The sequence below is a fragment of the Ahaetulla prasina genome, chromosome 1, assembly GCF_028640845.1.
Source record: "Ahaetulla prasina isolate Xishuangbanna chromosome 1, ASM2864084v1, whole genome shotgun sequence".
NCBI classification, from domain to species: Eukaryota; Metazoa; Chordata; class Lepidosauria; order Squamata; family Colubridae; genus Ahaetulla; species Ahaetulla prasina.
In genome coordinates this window covers 333,998,971-334,024,320 of record NC_080539.1, presented here as the reverse complement: position 1 = coordinate 334,024,320, position 25,350 = coordinate 333,998,971, and the positions used below count along the sequence as shown (strand labels likewise).

At 37.8% G+C, this 25,350-nt stretch overlaps 1 protein-coding gene across 3 annotated transcripts in view; it reads right to left on the bottom strand.

Annotated features, from left to right (window-relative positions):
- VRK1 (VRK serine/threonine kinase 1) overlaps positions 1-21,921 on the bottom strand; it is a 43,276-nt gene extending 21,355 nt beyond the window's left edge. The window contains exons 1-8 of one of the 3 annotated variants that reach the window (XM_058162647.1): positions 21,767-21,921; positions 17,434-17,605; positions 15,567-15,622; positions 13,145-13,214; positions 12,307-12,394; positions 10,845-10,953; positions 10,651-10,743; positions 7,846-7,978 (exon numbers count right to left, since the gene is read on the bottom strand). In XM_058162647.1, the coding sequence (XP_058018630.1) occupies positions 7,846-7,978; positions 10,651-10,743; positions 10,845-10,953; positions 12,307-12,394; positions 13,145-13,214; positions 15,567-15,622; positions 17,434-17,590 (706 nt within the window). In that variant the 5' untranslated portion in view covers positions 17,591-17,605; positions 21,767-21,921. Of the gene's footprint in view, positions 1-7,845; positions 7,979-10,650; positions 10,744-10,844; positions 10,954-12,306; positions 12,395-13,144; positions 13,215-15,566; positions 15,623-17,433; positions 17,606-21,695 lie in introns of all 3 variants that reach the window. The other 2 variants (XM_058162646.1, XM_058162648.1) reach the window with 2 other exon arrangements.
- Positions 21,922-25,350: the final 3,429 nt, after the last annotated feature.

The following is a 25,350-nucleotide window of genomic DNA, read 5'->3' as shown; positions in this document are numbered from 1 at the left end:
ATAAAAATGTGGCAGCGTCTGGAAACCGAAAGTTCAATATGGTTTCCAGGCCTGACAGGCGTCCCCCCTTGGAAAAGAAGCTATATCCTAGGAAAGAAAACAAAAAGTCGATAAAGAAGAGTGTCAGTGGTCCACACTTCCTTCTACCCCCTCCCCTCCAAGAGGTTTCCTAGGTTTGTCAGGAAAGTGTCGTGAAAATGTTTAATCAAAGTGTCCGCATGTACTTTCCAACTTTTGACCCAAGTAGATTCAGATAATGGATATCCTTCCAGTGGACTAAATATTGTAACTGACCTCTATATAGTCTAGAGTCAAGGATTTTGTTGATTTCATAGTGGGTTTCACCTTGGATTATCAAGGGTGGTGGGGAGCAGCAGGTTGAGGTCTCAGACCAGACTGTCTAGCAGGTTTTAATAAGCTGGTATGGAATACCGGTGTATTTTCCCAATATTCGAGGGAGCTTAAGTTGGACGGTAACGGATTAATAATTTTACAATGGGGAAAGGGCCCAAAATTTTGGACCGAGTTTCCTGCTGGGTATTCTTAATCTTAGATATTTAGTAGACAAAAGACTTTATCTCCAATGCGAAAAGGGGTTGAAGGAGCGGTGTTTGTCAGCTTGGGCTTTGTAATTCGAGCTGTGACAGCTAAGGCCTTTTTGTGTTTTCCCAACCTTTCTTCAAGGAATTCATCCAGTCCATTAGGGAAACCGAAGTGGGGGTTGCAGGAGTTCAGGCATTGGAACAAGTCCATGCCGCTGGTTATTGAAAAGGGGTTAATCCGTGCTGCTGTGTCTGGCATTATTATATGCAACCTCTGCAAATGGTAACAAGTCGGACCAGTTTTCTTGTTGGTAATTTCGTAACACCGTATGTATTGTTCCACCATCAAATTTAATTTCTCAGCCGCTCCGTTAGTCTCGGATGGAATCCAGAACTAAGTCCTTGAGACGACCCAATGGACCGTGGAACTCTCTCCAGAACTTGGCTGTGAATTGAACACCCCTGTCGGATATTATCCTTTTAGGGACTCCATGCAGTCTGTAGATGTGTTTGAGGAAGAGCTTTGCTAATTTTCTAGCCGATGGTAATCCGCTGCACGCAGTGAAGTGGGCCTGTTTAGAGAACAAGTCCACTACGGTCCATATCACTGTATTTCCTCCACTAGGTGGGAGTTCAACAATAAAATCCATGGCAATCTCTTCCCAGGGTCTGGTCGGTTCGCTACGGGTTGCAGGAGTCCAGGGGTTTCCTGGTCTGGACTTCATGGTGGCACAGGTAGCACAGCTCCTGACATAGTCTTCGACATCTGATTTCATTTTTGGCCACCAGAATTGTCTTCTAGCCAAGTGGAGAGTTTTTAAAAATCCAAAGTGGCCTCCTAGGCGAGAGTCGTGGCTTCTCTGTAGTATTGGCAACCGCATAGCGACGGGTACATAAATTTTGGTCCCCTTCCAGGGTATCCCATCCCTTAAGGTGAGGTCTTGCAAGTTTTCTTTAAACCAAGCATCATTAGTGAGTGCTGATTTTAAGTCCGCTAGTAGTTTATTTGGTGGGATGTTGGTACTGCGGTGTGATCGCGGTCGAGTGAGTGCTTGGTTGACCGGTTCGCTATCGGGGATCATTGCATGTATCACCTCTTCGCGTTTGCTGTCAAATTGTGGTTTCCTAGATAGGGCGTCAGCCAGCAGGTTTTGGTCGCCTGGGATGTATTTGAGGGTGAAATGGAAGCGCTTGAAAAACTGAGCCCATCGAACTTGTTTGGGAGAAAGCTTTCGGGGGTTTTTCAAGTATTCGAGGTTTTTGTGGTCCGTCCATACCTCGAAAGGTTCTTTTGCCCCTTCAAGGAAGTGTCTCCAGGAGAGGAGTGCCCAACGTACTGCAAAGGCTTCTTTTTCCCAAACTGCCCATCTGCGTTCAGCGTCGGTCAGTTTTTTAGATATGTACGCGCAGGGCATAAGGTTGTTTTCGGTATTCCGTTGTAATAAGACAGCGGCTATTGCTACATCACTTGCATCAGCTTGGACCACAAAAGGTTTATTTGGATCCGGGTGTTGAAGAATCGGTTCCATTGAGAAGAGGCGTTTCAGGTGTTCAAAGGGGCGTTGGCAGTCCATTGTCCAAGGTAGGGGTTGGTTAGGTTTGGGTTTGGTGGGTGATGGGCCAGTTTTTAGTAAGTCCGTTAATGGTAGAGCTACTTCTGCGAAAGAAGGAATGAATTTGCGGTAAAAATTTGCGAAACCCAAGAAACTTTGAAGTTGCTTACGTGTGCGTGGCGGTTGCCAATCCAATACTGCTTTCACTTTACCTGGGTCCATTTCGATACCTTTGTTTGATATCCGGTAACCTAGGTAGTCGAGGATTCCTTATGGAATTCGCATTTGGAAAGTTTGACATATAGCTTGGCGGCTAGGAGTTTTTTAAGAACTTGTCTGACCAATTTGATGTGTTGTTGCATATTGTCTGAGTAGATAAGAATATCATCTAAGTAGACAAGAACCCCATTGTAGAGATGGGGGTGCAGGGTTTCATTAATCAGTTGCATAAAGACAGCTGGGGCCCCTTGGAGACCAAAGGGCATGACACGGTATTGGAAACTACCCAAGGGGCAATTGAAAGCTGTCTTCCATTCATCACCCTCCTTGATACGGACACGTAATAGGCTTCCCTTAAATCCAATCTGGTGAAAATTTTTCCTTTTGATAGGTGGTTCAACAGGTCGTGCATAAGTGGCAACGGGTAAGTGTTTTGTATGCAAATCGCATTGATATTTTTGAAGTCAATACATAATCTGAGTGAACCATCTTTTTTTTGTTTAAATAGCACAGGCGCAGCTACAGGTGATTTTGCTGGTTCAATGAACCCTCTGGCTAGGTTAGTGTCAATGTATTTCCTTAGTTCAGACATTTCTGCTGGAGTCATTGAGTACATTTTGGGTTTTGGTAATTTTGCCCCTGGGTGCAATTCAATTCGCAACCAGTTGGGCGGTGGGGTGGTAAGAGGTTACATTCATCTTCGCTAAAAACATCTGATAAATCTATGTATGCTCTAGGGATGTTGGGTTCTTTAGGAGATGGCTTGGATATGGTGGTTGAAGGTTCCATCTGGTGGTCATTTTGGGTAAGGTTTTCTTTTGTTGTTTTGGGGGGGGAGGGGATTTGGTCTAAGGGTCCGAAGGTCCATATAATTTTTCTGAATCCATCCTCCCATTTAATTGTGGGTTCCCATTTGTCCAACCAAGCTAAACCTAGGATGATGGATTCTGACATTTTAGGAATTACTATGAATCTTATAAGTTCATGATGGGCTCCAATTTCTAAGCGAAGTAGTTGCGTGACTCGGGTTGCTGGAACACCACCAATTAAGGTTCCATCTACTTGGTGGAATTTAATTGGGTGTTTTAAGGGAAAAGTTTTTATATGGAGTTGGGCGATTGTGGAGGTTGAAATTAGGCATCTGGTGCATCCTGTGTCCACAATAGCGTCTAAAAGTTTTTTGGCTCCTCCTCCTGGAATTATTAAGTTCACTTTAATGGCAAAAGGAGGAATAGGTGCACTTACCATTGGGTCGTTCTCTGCTTGGGTTGAGTCGTTGGGAGGCGAGTCAGGTGATGGAAGGTCAGTAGCGAGGTCTATGGCTTGCCTTGCAAAGCGAGTGGTATTAGGATGTTTTCGAGGGGGGTTGCGTGGTCGAGTAGCCGTTGGTGGTCGATATTGTTGGAGGGGTGTTGGGGCTAGGCAAACTGACGCTCGATGACCTAGTTTTCCACAACGGTAGCATTTGATCATTGTTGAGGGGTAAAAGGTGGAGGGTGTGGTTGGTCTGGAGGGGGAGGATCTTGTAGGTGGTCTTTGAGGAGGTATAGTTGGTGATCGGCTTTGGAGGGGGTTGAATTCTCTGTCCAGAGCAATGGACACGTTGTACCAGGTATTCAGTTGTTCTGGGATTCCTCTGGTGGAGCAGGCTTTTCTGATGTTTTGATCAATCGCTTCTTTAAAGTAATGAAGAAGAATTGCTTCTGGCCAATGTCTAAGGTTGCCGGCCACTCTTCTGAAATCCCATACAAATTGTTTGAGTGGCTTGTTGCCTTGTTTCATTGTTTTTAAGGTGGTCTCACATTCTGCAATTAGGTCATCATCTTGAAACCGGTTGCGAAGCAGTGTTATAAATTCGTGAATATTATTCAGTTCTGGTGCTTGTGCATTGTATAGCTGTGCTATCCACTCTGAAGCTAGCCCACATTCATTCCATCTGAGATGGTGTTGATTAGGCTTCTTTCTGATGGGTAGAGATGTCTATATTGTTCAGCGTAAGCCTCAATTCTGCTGAGAAAGTAAGCCAGGTGTTGTGGATTCCCATCAAAGGTTGGTTTGAAAGGGGAGGGTTGGGTGGGGTGTAGTTGGCCTGCTTGTGGCTGCAGAGGATTTGCGGGGTGGGGCTGCTGCTGTTGCCGCTGGTTGTTGGGCTGCAAAGGGGTGGAATTCTTCTTTGTTGTTGAGAAGAAAGTCCTTGAATCGCTGCAGCAGATGAATCAACCATTGGTGTGAGGCCCACTGGAAAAGGAGGGCTGAACTAGCTGGTTGCCATTGATACTGAATCCACCCTTGTCCCGGATAGAACGCCCATCCAGGCGGGATAGACGCTGCTGGAGGCAGCGTAAGCCTCTGCTGGCGGGAAAGGTCATTTGGGTGGGGGAGTTGCGGTCCCCCCCACGCTTCTGGTGTTATTTGAGGTCCTTGCCATTTGAAAGAGGAGGGGCTTCTTGCGTTCTTCAGAACGGTTCCGAGTTTCAGTAGTCTCTCTCTCTGGTGAGAGGGAAAGTGAATCTAGGCTGAGCTAAAGGTTCTCGAGGTCTCACCTCCAGCCGCTCAAAAGTTTCAGGGAGGTCTAATAGAGACTGGGATTTCAGAGGGTCTCTCCGGTCCCAATCCAGGGACTCTCCTGATTCTCCAGGTTTATTGCTCTCCAATGAGGTTGAGAAGAGGAGGGGCTCTCCACTTCGTCCCGGGAAAAGTTTCCTCCGGACTGGCAGCTTACCCATGAATCAGAGTCCCTGGGCGTGCTCCAAGCGGACAAGCAAGCTCTTCCTTTTGGGGCTTGGTCCTGTTGTTAGATGGGTAATAGGTGACTTCAATTAAGTCGTTAAGATCCTGCTTCGCGGCTCCTTCTACGCTCTCAAGTTGTTGCTCTTCCATCTTCACTGGGTCTTTGCACCGCAGTGGAGGTTGCGGAGACTGGGGCCCAGCACCCCTCTAACAGGCCCCCTCTGAGAGGAGGAGAGGTACTGTTAGCAAAAGATAGTTTGTGGGAGTTTTGGGAATAATGTCAAGGTTCCAGAAATACCTCTTCTGCGTAAAAAAAGACTCGGAGGCATCCGTTCCTTTTCTCAAAGTCCTTTACTAGCATGAGGAGACTGGCACACGATGAATGCAATTCCCAAAACTGAAGTTCCGGATTCGTTTCCCCAGTTATACAAACCCCAGTAGTCCCACCCCTGACCCCTCTGATGATCACACGGTCCCACGTCCTTCCAGTTCATTCGAGTAACTTCTTGCCACTCCTCGTGCAGACGTGAACGCCATCCGACCTTGACCACCGGAAGAATGTTACCCTGCCCCTCAACCCCCCCCCTCCCCCCTTAAGATAAAAATGTGGCAGCGTCTGGAAACCGAAAGTTCAATATGGTTTCCAGGCCTGACAGAAGTTCTCCTTTAGGAAAAGATGTCAGGTTTATTGCATTGCAATATTAGTTACAATCTATAAAGGCAGAACAGTCACTATGGATTATAACTTCAGTTACACCGGAAAGGAGTTATTGGTTGGAGAGTTTCAGATTGCTATGACAAATTTAGGTCCACAGGGAAAATTAGTACAGTATATAAAAAGGGAAAATTTTAATGGAATTTTCATTAAATGAGACATGATTGGGGCTTTGACCAAAATAGCTATCCAAGTTACATAAGAGTAACTGTTTTTGGACAACATTTTTCTTCTGAAACAGATCTCATGCTGTCTCATGAATCAAACATATTCTTGAAAGGCCATCCTGTATCATGAATACAGTCTCCAACTTTTCCTCTTTATTGTTGAGAGAATGGTTTGTGCTCAGCCACAGAAAAACCTAGATTAACTAGGTCAGGGGTAGTCAACCTTTTTATACCTACCGTCCACTTTTGTATCTCTGTTAGTAGTAAAATTTTCTAACCGCCCACTGGTGGTTATAAATCACCAGTAATGGTGATTTATAAAGTGTATTGTCGTCTGTGCATGCCTTTCGCGCATCATGGATTGGGTTGGGAGGGCACCGGCTACCAGCTCTGCTTGTCTGTTACAGCTGGGTGGTGTGGGGGGACATGCGCGAGCTATTCTGGGACGAGGCTCTTTTGTTTGCAGTCGCACTATAGCGCTATTTAGTTTCACTTACGTAATGTGAAGTAAACTTATGCGCGGGCGATACAAATAGTATATTTTCAGAAATTTAAATTGTCACTTTAAAATGGAATTTTATGAAAACCTAATTAAAATGTTTTTAAATAATGCGATGAAAATTTTTTAAAAAGTCAATTAAATTTTAAAAAAGGAAAGTGGTTCAGTAGTGGACAAAACCCCTACTGCCCACCATGAAAGCTGGAATGCCCACTAGTGGGCAGTAGGGACCAGGTTGACTACCACTGAACTAGCTCTTTTCAATCTGGGTTCAGGTTGGGGTATATTCCTAAAAAATCAAGGGCCACGCTTGTGGATGTCGAGTGAGAAGTGATGCAACCATTATAGTTGCATTATAGCTCCACTTTAACATCTATATGAAATGCTGGTATGGTCATTCAGTGGCACTTAGTGTGGCGTCATCAATATCCTGATGAAACACAGTCACACATCCCCACCGTGGATAGCATCAACTGCCTATGTAGCCAGGCAGATGATGCTATTGCTGGGCTGGCCCAGCCTCTCAATGTTATGAAGATATGGACAGCAATAGCAATAATACGTAGACTTATATACTGCTTCACAGTGCTTTACAGCCCTCTTTAAGCGGGTTACAGAGTCAGCATATTGCCCCCAACAATCTGGGTTCTCATTTTACCCACCTCAAAAGGATGGAAGGCTGTCAACCCTGAGCCTGGTGAGATTTGAACTGTGAAATTGCAGGCAGCCAGCAGGCAGCAGAAGTAGCCTACAGTACTGCACTCTAACCACTGCGCTACCGTGTCTCAATAGGGAGGAACTGGCCCTAATTCAACCCTAGCAAGAGGGATTGGCTGTGTTTGGGCCTACCAAAGTTTGACAATGTGTCGTATTTCATTCTGGATGCGGTGGCACCCCACTGGACAGTGTTGGTGCACAATTCAGGGGCCCTCCTAGATTTATACTTCCTACTTAAGGAACAGGTTGCAACTGTGACCAATGAGTCTTTTGCATTGATTAATCTTATGTGCCAATGGTGCAGTTGTCTGAATTGAAAGGCCTTGCTTATGGTCACTCATACTCTGGTACTTTCTGGAATGCGGGGAGTCCAGGAAGGCCAGGGAAAGAAGAGAATGGAGATGCACGAAGGTCGAGGGGTAAAGGGTGCATTGGAGCATTAAAAAGTGCAACTGTCCACTGCAATTGTCGTAAGTGCAAGCCTGTTGTCAAGAGCCTGAATTGTAATCATATGACTGTGGGGGCACTGCAATGGCCCAAACTTGGATTCCCAGTTGCAAGTAGCACTTGCTCAGCACTGTTGCAACTTCAAACTGTGCTGAATGAATGCTCGGTAAAAGAGGACTTACCAACATACTAAACAACTTTGCTACCTTTTATTTGTAAGAAGAATGAATATGCATAAAAACAAAAACCATCTTACCAGCTCCCTTGTGTGCATCAATACTAGTAAATTCAAGAGTTCCATCATGACATCGTTTGGGGTTTTCTTTGTAATCCTTGTGATTGCCTTCTGGAGAGTATCGAAAAGCAAGGCCATAATCTACCAAGTACACCTGTGCAGGTTTCACAGCACAACAAAATCAATCCAAGAATTAAAAACAGCCAACCAGAAGATGTACTTTACTTATATAATACTGATAAGTTCTCATTATATCATTAAAGTCAGGAAATGTCATTCAGAATGTAAGTATGTATTCTTTTTTTATACCAAGATTCTTCCTAATATTAAAAGCCTAATTATCTATCCTATGTACTGCAATAAAAATAAAACATATTATTAAATTTAACAGGACACTCAAATAAGTTAAAGTAAGCCTACCTAAAATCCAGTAACATTAATCTAATATTGATGTTAAAATAGCATCAAATAGCAAAATATTATCTGCACTCTGCCTTAATAATTAACCAGCTCCTTATTGAATTGATGTAGAACAAATTGTCTCAGGGGTGTAGATGGTGATTCTAAATATCGTATTACCAGCGCAAACCTAATTCAGAATTATTTTTAATAACCAAGGCTCACTATACCAGTGGATGCTTTCAATTCCCACCTGAAGTCTCATGCTGCTTTTACCAACGGTCTCAATTTCATTTACATCTCACAAACTGTTACAGAAACAAGTCTGCACCAGTCTTATCCTCTTTCTTTCCAATTCAATCTGCTGGGCTATACAAAGCCTTTTATGGCATTAAATCAGGTTATTGAAGGGACCACCTATCTCCCATGGTTCTGCCCTCCAGTAATATCAGACATAATTGGTGCTCCCTCCCTCAAACAACTGCATCTATCAGGACCCAGGCCTTCTCTCTTGCAGCCCCTGCCCTCTGAGAGATTTGTGTAGCTCCCACTCTGATGACCTTGTGAAAGCCTTTTTAAAAATGGCCTTTCTCCTAGGCTATGGGCATGGGTATTTGGGGATCCTGTTGGTTATGGCTTTTTGATATATGGGGTATCATGGTTATCCAGACCATGGGGGGTTTCTTTACCGCTTTCTGTTTTTAAAGTATAAGCTTTCCAAAGTCATTCTGGAATTTGGTGGCTTCTAAATCAAATAAGTACATAAATTCATTTCCTGGCTCCAAATCTGGGTAAGTGGAAATTACTATAGGTTGTAAAAAGTCTGTGCTTACAGAAAAATCTTATAGAGTGAGGCTGCTAAAATTTCTGGTTTGATGAGCATGTCATGAGTTCTCACAAGAGAGTTATCATGTAAGAAGGGATCATCTTTTCATCAGCCATTTTCCCCAGAATTCTAATGTGCCTGTTCTGAGCCTATTGACAAATCTTTAAACAAAACACTAAATTTTGTTCCCACTGTAAAACTCAGTATCAGTGCCTCTGCTTTGCACTATGCCAGCTTCCATTTTACCTTCATTAGAAAAATGTAAAAAAAAAAAAAGTCAGATGAATCCTTCCCAGAAATGTACTATGTAAGAAATATATCAATAATCCTAAGAATATTTGCATTGTCAGATATACTATAATTCTGAATCAAGCTAAGAAAGTTGTGGAAGCTTCATCATTGGAGGGTTTAAAGAAGAGATTGGACTGCCATTTGTCAGAAATAGTGTAGGGTCTCCTGCTTGGGCGGGGGGTTGGACTAGATGACCTACAAGGTCCCATCCAACTCTTTAGTTACAGATTAACAATCTGTAACTAAAAGGATGTGTCAAACATTAAGATGGGAAAAGTGTCTTTGAAGAGTGAGCTCCTGTGCTACGAATTTATTTCTTGATTGAAATGCAAACAGTGTCAATTTAAACAACTAAAATTTTGTCTTTAGAGTATGTGATATATGTATATGTTGTTTTATTATAGAAATTCTACTATAAACCCAATCAATCATTTCCCTTTGATTTATGAAATTATTTTCATTTTTATATAATTCTCATCTTCCAAAATAGCATTCTTTATCAATAATTTATACAATGGGGATAAAAACTGTGGATGTAAGTCAAAAACTTTGCAGGTTTACAAACAACAAAAAGAAATCTAAAGTGATGAGATAATCAATCAATCTCATAATACCTGAAACAATGTGGTGAACAAATGAACTATTTTATCTAGATGAATCTAGGAGCTGATCTTTTATTGCCATCCCTGCTTTAATAAAAGCAATGCAACCATCTAGTTAGTCTTGGACCTCTTGCTAAGGAAGGGACAAAATAACCCTCACAATGTTTCTATCAATTTACATGGGATATGAAATTGTCATCTCAAGAAAAGTACCTAAACCTGGAAATTATTCATTTGCTAATGATGACTACTATAACTAAATGATAATAATAAATAGACAGCTAAAGATATTTCTGTAAACCATTTGATTTGAACTAATATGTTAAGAAATCAGGTTTTCAAGTAACAGAACACTTATGCTTGATGGATTCTTCAAACAAAGGAAATAAAAAATTGACAAAGCAGACAAGCAAACGTAATTCACTGGTATAGTATATAATTTTAAACTTCCACCCCCAAACAGCTATTTGAAATTCATTTTGTATTGCAAGCATTCTCTTGAATATTATTCAGGGCAGAATAGCCAATTTGATCAACTGCCAGCAAACTGAATAAAAAATGTACAACATTAACTAGATATAAATGTCAAGCAGAAATATTAACGCTGTACACATTCATAAAGGCAAGATTTCTGCTGAGGTTCACAGCAGTTCCATTTTCTTTAAAACAATAGGTTAAACACTGAAGGAAGAAAAGATTGAAAGTTACCTGATTTGGAATCTCATGGCCCAGGAGAAGATTTGAGGCCTTGATGTCTCCATGTACATATTCATGTTCATGAATATATTCCAAAACATTAAGCTAAAAAAATCACAGAACATCAGAAAAAAAAACTTCAATAAAATTAATTTCAATGAGGTCTCTACTTATATTAACATTAAGAAAGAAAAGCATTAACTTACTATTCTCAATCCCAATTGTAACACTGTTTTGCGTGAAAACTGCTTTCCTTGTTCTTCAAATATCTTCTGAAGATCTTTCCCTAATCTGTCCATCACCATAAATCTATAACTGATTTTAAAAAATACATTTAAGGAAATTGAAAACAAACGTACAAAAAATAACATTCAATCGTGAGGATGATACAGACATGGAATTTTCTTAGCACCAATTAACAATTGTATGCCATTAACCTCTTCCAGGTCTTTTTTGACTTCTTTTCTGCAGGAGGGATTTTCTGGAACCTTGACACCTATCTAATTTCCAGACCTGGTATTTCTTAATGGTCTCCCATCTGCATACTAAGCAGGACTGACCATTATTAGCTTTTATGATGACAAACCTCCAAGGTGCTACTCCCAAGCAATGCAGTGGCATTAAAAAAAAGAAAGAAAACTTTAAAAACTGCTAAAACTTACTAAACTCCCTTTCATTTTGTCTACAATTTCAGGAAAGTACGCAGGAACAAATGAAATCAGAACAGGATAGCAGTTCAACCGATATTAAAGGCAAATTTCTGAAGTATAACAGAGAAGATATCAGGTATGTCTCCTGACTGAAGGAGATGAAGAATCTGTGCTATTCTAATTAACCAAACTTCTGTAGCACCTGAAGCATGATCTCATTTAAATAACCCCCTTAGGAAACAATAAAAACACAGTTCGGTTTTCACTCATTAAATAACTTATTTAAAAAATTCCAATAGAGAAGAAAAAGGTCTTTTCAGTTTCTTTTAACAAATCCTTAATGCCTGTCACTAAACTACAAGCCAAAGAGAAGAGTTAATCTCATTAACATCCCTTTCAATTACTTATTAGTACATCTTCTGTTTGATATTTTCTTAATGGTTTAATTTTAATGATAGCCAATTTTTGTTACTTTTTTTGTTGTTATTTCACATATCTAGCAAGGTATTTTCAATTATCTCTTTGGACAGATATTTTTGCAATTCAGTTGTTAGGTAATACTCAAAATGGACTATTGCCTATTTACTCTGTTCTGTCCTTGGGGTGAAAAGAAGAGAACAATAGTTGATATTGAAATTCTACTACTTGGCCTGAATTTTTAAAATATATTTAGTTTTATTCTGATGGAATAAAGCTAACCTGGAAAGTTTAAATATCTTATCTTATTCTTCCTGAAAACTACCAAGCACATGTATTAAATTTAACAGAATATCATAAAATTACTTAAGATTCACTTAATACTGACCACAATGCAAACTTCCAAGTTATCTAATAAAATACATATAACTGTACCAATTCCTCAATATGGTAATATGATAAAATTAAATGACAAAGACTCTCACTCGACATTATTGTTATGACTCATTTTAAGAAGCATTGTAGAGTTTGGAAAATTGAAATTAAGGGAAGTTACATTATAAAAAGTCTTTTATATTCTAAAATAAGAAATGGTTTATACCTTTTGCCATTCTTTTGATGCAAACCAGAACCCCAATATTTTGGTACACCTAAATATTTCAGTTTGTGAGAAGAAATCCATTTTTTAACTGAAAAGAAACAAATATTCAATATACATTATGTATATTATATGTTATCACATAAGGTTGAAAACTATTATTACTATTAAATCTTAATATGAACAGAAAAGGGTGGTTATTTTTTTAAAACAGGGAACATCTACTTCACTGAAATTAAAGGCACTGAAAAGTTTAGAATCTAAACTGTAGATGGACTGTATTTTCTTTAATTTTTATACATTTTATCCTTGATTCCTTCTATAGTTTTAGCAAATTAAATATAACAAATGCACCCCACATGAGCAAAAAACTAACAAACAAGCTAGTATGTTTAGCATATCATTTAAATAGTTTATTATTCCTTCCTCCCTTTTCAAGCAGTTTTAGACTCACAGTATTAAAAAAAGGATGTTTTAGATCAGGGATGTCCAAACTTGGCCCCTTGAAGAATGGTGGACTTCAACTCCCAGAATTCTCCAACTAGCAACTTGCTTAAATTTATAGCTCATGCTGGCTGGGGAATTCTGGGAGTTGAAGTCCACCATTCTCCAAAGGGCCAAGTTTGGACACCCCTGTTTTAGATCCACTTTATAAAAATTATTTCCAATAAACACTCAATACTGTATCATTACATGGTTATAGTTCATACTCTTAAAATAACCATTTAGAATCCTATATGAATTAAAATAACTCAAGACTATATATTTCCCATAGTTTTCTTATATTTAAGAATGATTACATTGTTTTATTGAATAAAAATGGATTGATTGATTTACTTACTTAGTTCTGGTTTAGCAGCTCGCATGTAGAAACTTAACTCAGTAAAGAGTGGTCCATTGTCACTGGGCTCCTTTAAATATCATTTTATAAATAAATGCAATGTTTTAAATTTGATTTATTCTTTTTTCAAGCAAAGGTTACTAATATATAAAACATTATTCCATTTTCCTATAAAATAGAACCATTTTACCATTTTTCTTCCTTTTAATTCAGTTCCTTGATAATTGTTATATAATTGGAATGAGATAAATAATTTTAAAATAAAGCATTTTGATATATCACAATAAAAATGTTTACCTCAATATGGGATCTAAAAACCTAATATACAGTACAACTAAGTAAATATTTAAAGGACCCAAGCAAAGCAACCCATCTAATATGGAGACATCTATATCCTCCAGAATGCTTACCACAATTGCTCTATGAACATTCCAGGATTGTATGCATACTTCTGCAGGTACAGTGAATTAAACAAAGCAGCTGTCTAGGCACATGGAGAGACAACTTGAGAAAGACTTTGAAGCAGCCATAAAAAAACTTTATAGAGCATGAGGCGGCCTTGCTGCTTTGTTCCTGTCAATATACTTCACCAAACACTCTCATTTTCAGTATCCAAAATAAGACATATATTAACCTAGTTGTCTCATACCAGGTCAAGCTAGTAGCCTATCTAGTACTGTGCATTCTATTCTGCGTATCAACACCTTTCCAGGATCTCAGATAGAGTTCTTCCCAAATAGGGATTGAACATGGGTTCTTATACATTATGTCCTTGCCATTAATGGAAACAAATTTATGCATCAAGCAATCTAATGGAATTAGATTAGATTAGATTAATGGAATGGAATTGGTTTACGTGGTTTATGCAATTTTTTTTTCTGATCTTCTCATTTTTAAATTGGTGTCATTTTTTAACTAAATCAAAATATGATTATAACAAGACTAAATCATTAGTTTTATTGTTGTTTTATAGAACTGTTAAGAGTTTTAGTCATAGACAGTGTGTTATTTGTGATAGTCCTTTCCCAGGTGACCCTGACTTAAGTGACTGTAATCATAATGCAGAATAGACTTAAATGTCTACATACACTGTAGTTAACTCTATCCTATAAATCTATAGCTAGTGTCAAATGTCATCATCTTAAGAGATATTTTTTCAAGCTATCTATTCATGCATAAATATAATTTATCACCTTACATTTAAATTCTAAATTATATCACAAAGCACAGGTTCATATAAATATTTATATCAGTCCCCTCTTCTACTCATGCAGATCACCACATGTACATCACCAATATGAATCACTATGCATTAATACTTTTCAATATATTTAATAGTAAAAAATGTGACATACACATTATTTTACATCATAATTGTAATTGATTAATAGCATCTATAATTCCATATAGCAGATAAAAAGTATCAAGAAAAAGGCAAGTCCACCTGGTGCTTCTATCAAGCAATAATATTTGCAATCTTAAAATGCACTCTATAATTTGGCTTTTTTAATCAGTAGTCTTCTCTGATATTTTCACAGTATTCAGAATGTCAAAACTGGACCAGGAAATCATAGTCCTATCTATCCATTCACCCATATTGGTTAATGGGAATATAAATGGGGTAATGAAAGGCAGATGAGAGGAAAACAGGCACAGGACATGCTCCAACTTTTTTGAGGCAGCCTGCATGCACTATTACTAGCTATATGGAAATGATTGCATGATCCCAATTCCTGCTATTAATGAACTCATGATCAGAATGATCCTTAACAGTTCATAGACTCTATAGCACACCGTATCTTCAAATGTCTATGTTTACCCTCCTTAAGAACTCTAATTTTCCAAATACAAAATACATAAGGGTACAATGAAATTCTTCACCTTTACCACATACCTCTAAAGTAAAATAGCTCATAATTGCAATTAGTTATAAAATAAAATATACAGTGATTGTCCTAGAGAAATACATAGAAGCTACAGGTCAGATTCCAGATTGTTTGTCCCAATTTTACAGAAATGTTATTTCCTATGCAATTTCAGAACACCTCAAAGGAAACCAATATACAGCACATATGTCATTCCACTGTTCAACACTCAATCCAAGGAATATAACAAAATTAGAGATTATTTGAGCAAGATGACAATAGCATGTTATTTTTATTAAAATATATTAGCAAGGTTTAAAATACATTATAGTTTAATTTAATCTACTTAAACAATTCATATAACACTGGTTGCCTGAGGATTTTCAAGAATTTCACAAACCTACAAGTAGAAAAGTTTGTCTTTTTCATTTTATTTTTCAAATGCATTGAAAATGCAAATGCAACTATTACCCAAAAAAAAAAAAGAAATTATTTCCAGAGTCAGTCTGTAGTCAGGCACACCAAAAATGAATGAGTGAATAATTAAACAAACTTACCACTTTTATAACATAGGGTGCATCACTGGTAACTGATTCAGATGAATTAACATCAGCTGTTAAAATATAAGTTTTTATCAACAGGATTTAAAACTATCTTAATCTCTCAGCAGCAATTTTTACATAACCAATGGAGTAATTGGATGAAAACCAAAAACAAATTCATGAGTATATTTAACAATATTGTATGGTGGAGCCTTATGCCTTCTTTGCACAAATCCACCTCCATATCACAAATAACATAAATTGATTCATTTTACATATAATATTTCAATTTTGCATGTAAACAATGAATGCTACGTTCCATTTTTAAAAACTGTACAAACTTGCCAAACCTAACCACAGTCAATCAAACACACTATTCTGCTTTAAGAGCAACCAGCTGGTGCTGCCAGATGTAAATAAGTCAGTTTAAATGTTCCATTAGTGAAACATTCAGTGATTTTGGTGGGTGAACTGAACCAACAAAGCTTTCCTAAAGAACAAGATTACGAACACCAAGTCCTTATTAGGAACATGGTAGTAACAACCATAACAGATATTTTAATTAGCCCTGAGTCCAGAGAAACCCTGCCCTCCAAAAAAGATTTCATGTTCTTATATTTATCTGCTGGGACAGACTAGGGAAGATAGAGGAAGAGGAGGAACCCATTCTGTTAGAAGAGTCCATTCTACTGGCAGCATCACTGGATAAAATACCAAAAAAAAAGTATTGTGACAAAGGCCCAGCCCTTTTTGTAAGGGAGCATGAAGACAATGAAGAAAATCAGAATAAGCAATAGAATCAGGCACACACACCCAACTACTTTCTATTCAGTTCACCAGATGCTGTCACCAACCCCGCAGTCCCCTCATCAATCTGCTAATCAGCTGAATGGCAGAATCCCAAGAACACTATTTGGCCTGTGGACATCCTTTCCGCAGCATGATAACCATGCATTCTACAGCAACTGCTTGTCAATTGATTGGCAAGCTGGCTAGAGCTGAAGAGCCTTAAGGAGTGCTATACAACAACACAGCAAGCTTTCTATAAATTGTTTAAAGGAAAAAAGATAAAGTCTTATTGTCCCTTTTCTAAGGTCACTACTTTTCTACTGTTGCAGGAAGAGAGAAGTTGCAAAAAGTGATGAGGTTCTCCTCCAGGAAATTCTATTAGTTGAGTATTTTGAAACAAAAATGTTTTTTCTGTAGGAAAATATATCCATTCTGTATATGTGTTAAGAATACACATTATAAAATAATTATAATAAAAGGTAAAATAATAAATAAAATAATAATAAAAAGGTGTTGGTAACCACCTTTAAAGCGCTCCATGGCTTAGGACCAGGCTATTTATGGGACCGCCTGCTGCCACTGATAGCCTCCCACCGACCTGTGCGCTCCCACAGGGAGTGTCTCCTCAGGGTGCCGTCAGCCAAACAATGCCGGCTGGCGACCCCCAGGGGGAGAGCCTTCTCTGTGGGGGCACCTACCCTCTGGAATGAGCTTCCTCCGGGGTTACGATCACTCCCCGACCTTCCGACGCGAGCTCAAAACCCTTTTGTTTCACCGCGCAGGGCTAGCCTAATGTGTTAATGGTTTTATTATTGTTTTAATTAGTTTTAACATTTGCCAAAATTGAATTAGATTTTTATAGCGTTTTTTAACCTTATTTATGAATTATTGTTTTACGTTGGCTGTAAACCACCCTGAGTCCTTCGGGAGAAGGGCGGTATAGAAATTTAATTAATTAATTAATTATGTTATAAATAAAATAAAATAAAATAAAATAAAATAAAATAAAATAAAATAAAATAAAATAAAATAAAATAAAATAAAATAAAATAAGCTGGCCGCTATATTTTAATAATCTTGACAATATTCTTACCAAGGTACAGACAGCCAAAACCACCTTTGCCTATAACTGGACCAAGCTTCCATTTTTTCTTTAAAAGGTCAGTAAAAACTTCTCCAGGAGGAAATTCTTCTGCAAGTTTCCGTTTTCTTGGGCCTCTTTTGCCTGCCGACTTTTTGATATTAGGCATAGTCACTAAAAACAACTGAAATAAAATAAATTAGAAATAGGATAAATTTGACTTATTTTTAAATCTAAAAGGTCTTTATTGCCTTTTTCCATTTGTCACCCTGTTTGACAAAACAAGAATGAAAATCAATCCCAAACAAGTTCTGATCATGGAATTCTTGATTATTTTAGTGCTGAATTTTTCTAGGACAAATTGATCAAAATGCAAATACGAAAATGTATTATTTTACTTCCTGAATACTTGCACCTTTGATAAAGGTGTAAAAATGCTCTACAGTTTGAAAATAATATATATTCTTACCAATTTCTCTTACTGTTCATTTACATTTCTGTAAAAGTTAAAAGATGGGCATATCTACAGAACCATTACTAACATGGACAGCTTGTATCCTTCCAGATAGTGCTAAATGACATTATTATTCATTCTGGCTATGGTTACTGAAAATTGTCATTCAGCTATACCTAGATGACCACAGTTTACCTATCTTTTGGTATATGTCACAGAAGTGCAGCACAAAAGTAGTGTCCATTTCTCTTTTTCAATCTCTGAAAAAAGAAATCTCACTAATTGTGCTCTTCTTTTACAATGGTTTTTATTTTGATGTCCCATTAATTAATGGGAAATTAGCAAAAACTGCCTTTCCTCATACCGGTAATTGCTTCCATTTTAACATTTTTGAGTTGAATTTTTTAAGCTGAGTATCAGTGATTAGTTTTACCCCTACTATTGCCATCAACTCTTCCGAAGCATAGATTGACAGTCTCAGTTCAATCATATGCTATCAGGCAGGCAGATGAGGTTTGCCTTCCAGATTTCATAAGGTTTCATACTTGCACCTCTGATAAATATGAAAAATTACTCATCATAAATAGCAAGACATAAATTTTGGCAGAATCATTCATCATTAAAAAAATCAAATGTTTATATTCTAATATTTATGACAGTACTAACCATTATTACTATTAAAACAGGAGCTGTGCAACAGAGGCCTCTTGATGTTGAACTGATACGTCCACTATCTTAACATTATATTAAATAGGTTGATAAAAGCAAGAATTCAACGATATCTGGAGGGCCATACATTATTTAGACTTTGTCATATCACATTATGTTAAGCATGTGCCATTCCATGCTTCTTTGTGGAACTTTCAACTTCTGTAGCACTTTTACATTTTATGTCCAAGTTTCACAATCCTATGTCAGCACAGACACTATACACATTTAAACAATTTCCTCAGAAATGTGGTGGGTAACCATATTACATAACGAATAGGATAACAATCAAAACAGGACAACAGCAATCCTTTCTTAAATATTGACACTTAAAAAAACCCATTAAAATATCCGAAGAAATACTGGGCAAATGTAATGCAATTTGAAGGTGTTAACTATAACTATTTGCACTGCACAGGTGAAATTGAAAAACAGTTAAAGAATCCTTCTTGCAATGAACTCATTTGAGCTAATGAAGATGATACATTTGTTCCTAAAAATATAAGAATATAAAATCTGCGCACTGACAAAATTTCCAATTACAAAAGGCCACACTACTTACATCTGCATATATACTACACCAATACATTACCACATCCTATGTTTTGGAGAAGAACTTGATGAAGGCCAACACCAGCTACACAACTGGCAGCTTTCATTTCACATTGTTGTGCACATTATATTAATATATTAAATTTATAAGCCCCCTGATTCTCAACTCTGAGCACTTTACAAATTGTTAAGAACATTTAAAAATAAGGAACAGTATAAAAACAAAAAAAGAACACAAAAGGGCAGCGGAACCTAGATGTTAGCAAGGAAAAGAAATTGTACTTGTCAAAGGCCTGGGCAAAGAGCCAGGTCTTATGAAATACCAACAGGACAGCACTGCTACAGGGAAGGTGCACTTCTGGGGCCCTGACAGGTGTTATTCTTTAATCAATGGAATCTAGAGAGCGCCAAGTCTGCCAGATGAAAATGATCTTATCCTTTCTGCTTTAAATCTATTCAACAAACAATAAGTAATAAACTGCATACCTTATTTATTTGTATCTAAAAACAGACATAACCTACTAACGTAGTGTGCTATCATTTAGATCAGGGCTGTCAAACTCATGGCCCGCAGGCCAGGTGCCATCATGCACTGGCCATGCCCACACCCGGTTTAACGAAGGGGAAAAAGTCCTGCCGTGACAATGCAAGTTTGACACCCCTGATTTAGAAGACATGACATTAATTTGATACATAAACATTTAAACTTAATGCTTGCTTAGGAGAATTAACAAAAAAGCAGAATAAAAAATTGGAACCCCATCTTTTCCCATTAGCTCATAGTCCCTCTGCTTATTTTGTTTACTACAAAATTAGCACAATTACACTAGGTTACTCATAGTTGAATGCTATGTGGCATAATTACACATTCCCTCCCCCTTGCTCTCTACTCTCCACCGAACTTTTTGTTAGCATATTGATGTGTTCTTGTATTATTTTATTGTTCCATTATTTTACTTCTATTTTGTTTACACTCTTTTCAATTTTTCTGTTTTATTGTTATAAGCCACTTAAGAGTAGTCCCATGGCAAGATACGAGGCAAATAAATTTAACGAAGAAAAAATCAATATAAATTTTTAAGTCACAGCAGCTTAAATTATATTCTTTGGGCCACCGTTTATCACTTGAAAGTAGCCCAACCCACTTCACAGGGTTGTTGCACTGGGGAAAAATAGGAGGTGGAAGATGTCTTAGATATGTATGCCACCTTATTTATAAAAATAACCCAAGTGATAAATGAATAACCCTGGAAAAACCAGCAATGCAGTAGATATGTGGACTGATGGAGTGGGGGAATATGTGGAATATTTAAGGACCTAGTGCAGCTTTCACTAATCCTGTAACTTTCAGAAACTCCTAGCCTACAACTATAACTTCCTAGAATTCCTTGCATATGTGACAGGAAGCGGTATCAGTAGAGGCCTGGTTATTAACAGGTGATTCTTAAAGATAAATGTTAAAACTATGAATAGCAAGAAGCAGGCTTAGGAGTAAACAAACAACAGCAATCTTAATAATTAAATAGCCCTAGATAAATATATTTGGCATTTCTTATACCAAGGAACAGTTCTGATCACCATCATTAGTAATAACTAAATTAACAATTATTTAGCTGGTCCAAAATAGGGCTATCAATTTCATTGCTATTGTAATTTTTTTTCCTCATCTTCCACTTTCTTTACAGTTTTCTTCCTATTATATGTTTCCAACCACATTGTTTCTACATTGTGAAATGAAGAACTTACGTCCTCCATTCTCTAATACATCACAAACTATTATTTATGTCAGCTCCCTTCTGGCAAACCCAAGATATTCCATTGAACAGAGCACATACTACCTCCTCACCTAAAAAGGAGGAACATTTGGCTTATATTTTACCTCAATGAGCCTACAGTCACAGAGGCCTTCTGAAAAAGCCTATGAATTCAAATTATGATTGTTGAAAACTAATGAGAAAGTGGGTCATTAACCTCAGGTGGGATATCACCATCCCCAATGCTCAGCTTGTATTGTAGACCTACTCACTTCCCCCAAAATGTTTTACCTTGCCCTTAGCATCCAAACTATCCCCCCCCCTTTATTTTAATAGATCATAATAGATTATAAAAAAAGAGACAAAAATTCTTCCGAGCCGTTTTTCCCAATCTGGACCTTCGAACTACTAACATTACATCTCCTACTAGCTTTCACCATTAGCCAAACTGAATTAGGGCTTAGGGGAGTTACTTTCAGTTTGAACTAAATCTCCTGTCCTGGATCGACTTATCCAGTCCAATGGAGTGGAGCCAATAGAAAGAGGCAATGGAAGACATAACGAAATCCCGAAAAATTCGCCTATATAGATATCTCAACTATACTGCTAATTGACTAATTTTTTTACACCGACATGCACAACTAAGGACGGAAAAGGGAAACATGCAAAGCGTTTCTGTGGCCAACGGCTCTAAAACGGGGCTGCCAAACAGCAGAGTCAGGCTACAGAGGGGCTAGGAGGAGGAAAGTGTCGACCTTGGGGCAAAGATAATGGGCACCACATGGCTTCCCAAGCTCTCCTCTTACACTATACAAGGCGGATGCAATTCTCGGCCTTCCCCAGAGCCAGGGCGAGAGAGAGCGCTTCGGGGCCATACCTCGTCAGTCAAACGGACTCTGGCGAGAGGGTCACACTAGGCGAAGAGCGCGACCACCCTCGACCGCGTCACGGACCAAACTCACTCCACACCGGAAATGGGAGAGCGGAAGTTCGGAGTTGCCGCGCAAAGAGAGCTTCCGTTTTACAAACGGGATATAATCCCTGTAACTGTCAAAGCAAGGGGCGGTCTCGGCTCCCGCGCGCCAAAAAGTGGGCGTGGCTTCAGCTTGGCGCCAGGGCCGTGTATTCGTCTCTCTCTCTCTCTCTCTCTCTCTCTCTCTCTCTCTCTTTCGCGCATGTGCAGGCGTCGCGTGTTGGGTGCCCGAGGAAAAAGAGCTTTTATTTAGCGGCGTTTTCGTAGTTGCCGCTTCCGCTCGACGCTTGATCTTCGATAAAGCGCTGAGGGGGCTAAAGCCGGGATTCCTTCTAGTGAAAGCTCGAGAAATTCTGATTTCATACGTTTATTTCAATTGTGTGTCTTCACCGTGTTTTTTTAGCTCGCGAATTAACCCATTCTTGTTCTTTGGCGCAATCAGAAATAAATCCTCTTACTTTCATTCGCATTTGTTCCTGGCAACTTCGACTGTTCTTCCAATTTTTGCTCTATATTGCTGCGACCTCGGCTGCCCCACTTGCTAAATCTTGTTTGTGAAAATAATAATAACAACAATAATAATAACAACCAGCTTTTTATAACTTAAAAAAAATTGCATTGATCTGTTGCCAGGCAGGTGAATTATCTAGTATTTTTCTTCTAAAGTAATTTTATTATATTTACCTTACTGTTTTTTAAATAGTTTTTGGTGGGAAGACTGTAGGTTTAACAGTTAAACTAATTTTTTTTAAAAAAATAGTATACAGTGTATTTTAGGATATAGAGGTGGAATATGACATCTTTTAACAACCATGATAATGATTGTACTAGATGAAAATATTTTAGAAGAAAATATTAGCATGTAATATTACATATTACTTTTGTAACAATATTTTGGTTTAATACCAGATAAATAATAAGGTGATAGATTATCAGGTAATTCAGTTCATTGTATCATACAAAAATAAATTCCCTTAGTTTAATAGGGATTATTCATGGATGGGGAATAGAGTTGTAATTTTATTTTTGAAGTCAACAAAAACTTTAGATTCCTATTATGGAAGAAGTTCTAACAGACATAACGAGCCTTTTTTATAAGTACAAATATGCTTTGAAGCTTGCCATCTATCAGCTGACTGAATATATGCTTCAGGGTAGTGTATCTTCAAAGTATCTACGGTAGTGCTAAACTGAGAGTTGCTATGAATTTTCATCACACTATACAAGTTACTGCTTTTCTATAGTGTCATTCAGCAAAGATGGTCCTGAATTAGTTTACTACAAAACTCTTAAAAATTCTGCTGTTTTAATATCTCATTTTGCATTTTACATTAAAAGGTTCCTACATGGAAATTCTATGAGGCCCTAACAAATTTTTATACTTAAATTTGGTGATATCCTCTGAACAGCTTTGGTGCAAAGACTGAGAAAATATCCAGAGAGCTATATAGTTTATGTGTAGGCAAGAGGAATGTGTAAGAAAAGTATGTGCCCAATACAAAACTAGCAAGGTACAGTAAATTGAGGTTTACAATACTGTATTTTGGGCATTGGCTTGGAATTTTCTACTGTTTTTATAATTTCATCTTTGTACTTGCATTTCCCCCAGAGTCCTTTGTGATGGGGTGGTTATAAATATAGTTAACAAGTGGAATTAAATAATTCGTAGTTTGGCATAATCCAGGAAATATAGGCATCATTTGCTCAATACTCTTGATCTAGATAAAATAGAATTGAGTAGTTTGTAGTTCATTATGTTGTAGGAAACCTAATCTTAGTCTTATATTGTATAAATCATGCTATCACATTAAGATGTAATATGATTTATTCATAAAGTATAGCACATTATGTAAACACAGCACTTGTGATTTTATAGATAGATACATCTTTTAATCACCTGAGGAAACAAAAGAGAAAGTTGTTTATAGAAGGCTACCAAACAAGGGTCCCTGAGCAACTCTGGGCAAAGAGAATTAGAATTCTTTATTGGCCAAGTATGATTAGACACACAAGGAATTTGTCTCCAGTGCATAAGCTCTTAGTGTACATACAAGCAACAAGTGATAAATCATTATTATAATCATAAAATACGTTCATCATAAATCATAAGCTACAACACTCAGCGATAGTCATAGGATACTAAATAAGTAATCAGCATAAATCATACTAGGATACTAAATAAAACAATATAAATCATAAGATACAAGCAACAAAGTTATGGTCGTAAGAAGATAAGGAATAGCTAATAGGAAAGATGAGAAGGATAATTGTAATACCGTCCTACTAGATAGATTAATAGTGTTGTGGGAATTACTTGTGAAGATTACCATGGGGAAGGCTTGCTGACTAATCCTGTACTCATATACTTCTCTCAGAAGTGAGAATCGTTAGTGGTTCACTGAGAAGCCAAAAGAAATGAAGCAATTAGAGTGATGTGCAGAATGTCTTCTTCAGGAAAAAGAAGACCCTTTCTGTTACTCCCTGCTTCTTTGAAAAGCATTTATTGGAGATGACCAGGCTGAGCCTGAGGGAAGGGTCAAATGTGTCATCAGTCTCAAGTCACTTTGTGCCCGCAATAGATCTAAGTCCAGCTCACCTTTAATTCCCTTGACTGATATCTACCACTAATTTGTGTTGACCATTAGTAGCTCAGATTCTTGTACAGAGCTTTAGCCTGCAACAAACCTATATATTCATTTGAACTGCCTGGATTTCTGATTTTTCTGTGGCTGACATTATTCCATCTTAGATTAGACTCACTCCCATACTTGTTTTTCTGAAAGTCATTGAAACCTGGCTTTTCTAGAGAGACTTCAGAATAGACCAGTGATGATGGAAGAATTTCTTGATATGGGTTTGTATGTTGTGAGTTGTTCCCTAAGGTACTGTTGTATTACTTTTAACTATTTGTTAAAATGGTTTACATTTACCTATTTAAAGAAACACTTTGTTTTGTAGAATGCAAGTACAACCATCATTAATATAAATTAAATCTGAAAACTACCGAAATTAATGTTACAATAGTTAGATAAAAGAATCAAACCTTCCACTAACCTACTAATCAAAAACATCTTGAAGCATCTTTTAAAAGTCATCAGACCTTTACAGAAGTGAAGGAGGGAGTTGATTCCAAATCATAGTTCCCTAAAAGCCCAGAACTGAAGACCCCAATCCTGAAATCGGAAACACAAGAGCCTGTCCAGAAGAATATGAAAAATAAGTAGGATTGTAGAAAACAATAGGGACAGGCACTGGAGTTGTTATGACCAGAGGGCAATAAAGGTAAGGATCAGTAGGTTAAACTGGGAACTAGTGAAGACTCCTGAGAAATAAAAAAACAAGGGAATGGTGATGAAAGTCCAGAACAGCCCTATTTTAGACTAACATCCAGTAATGAAGAAACTTCTATTGACTTATACATGTAGCTAGTCCTCAACTTACAACAGTTCCTTTAGTGACTGTTCAAAGTTACAATGGCACTGAAAAAA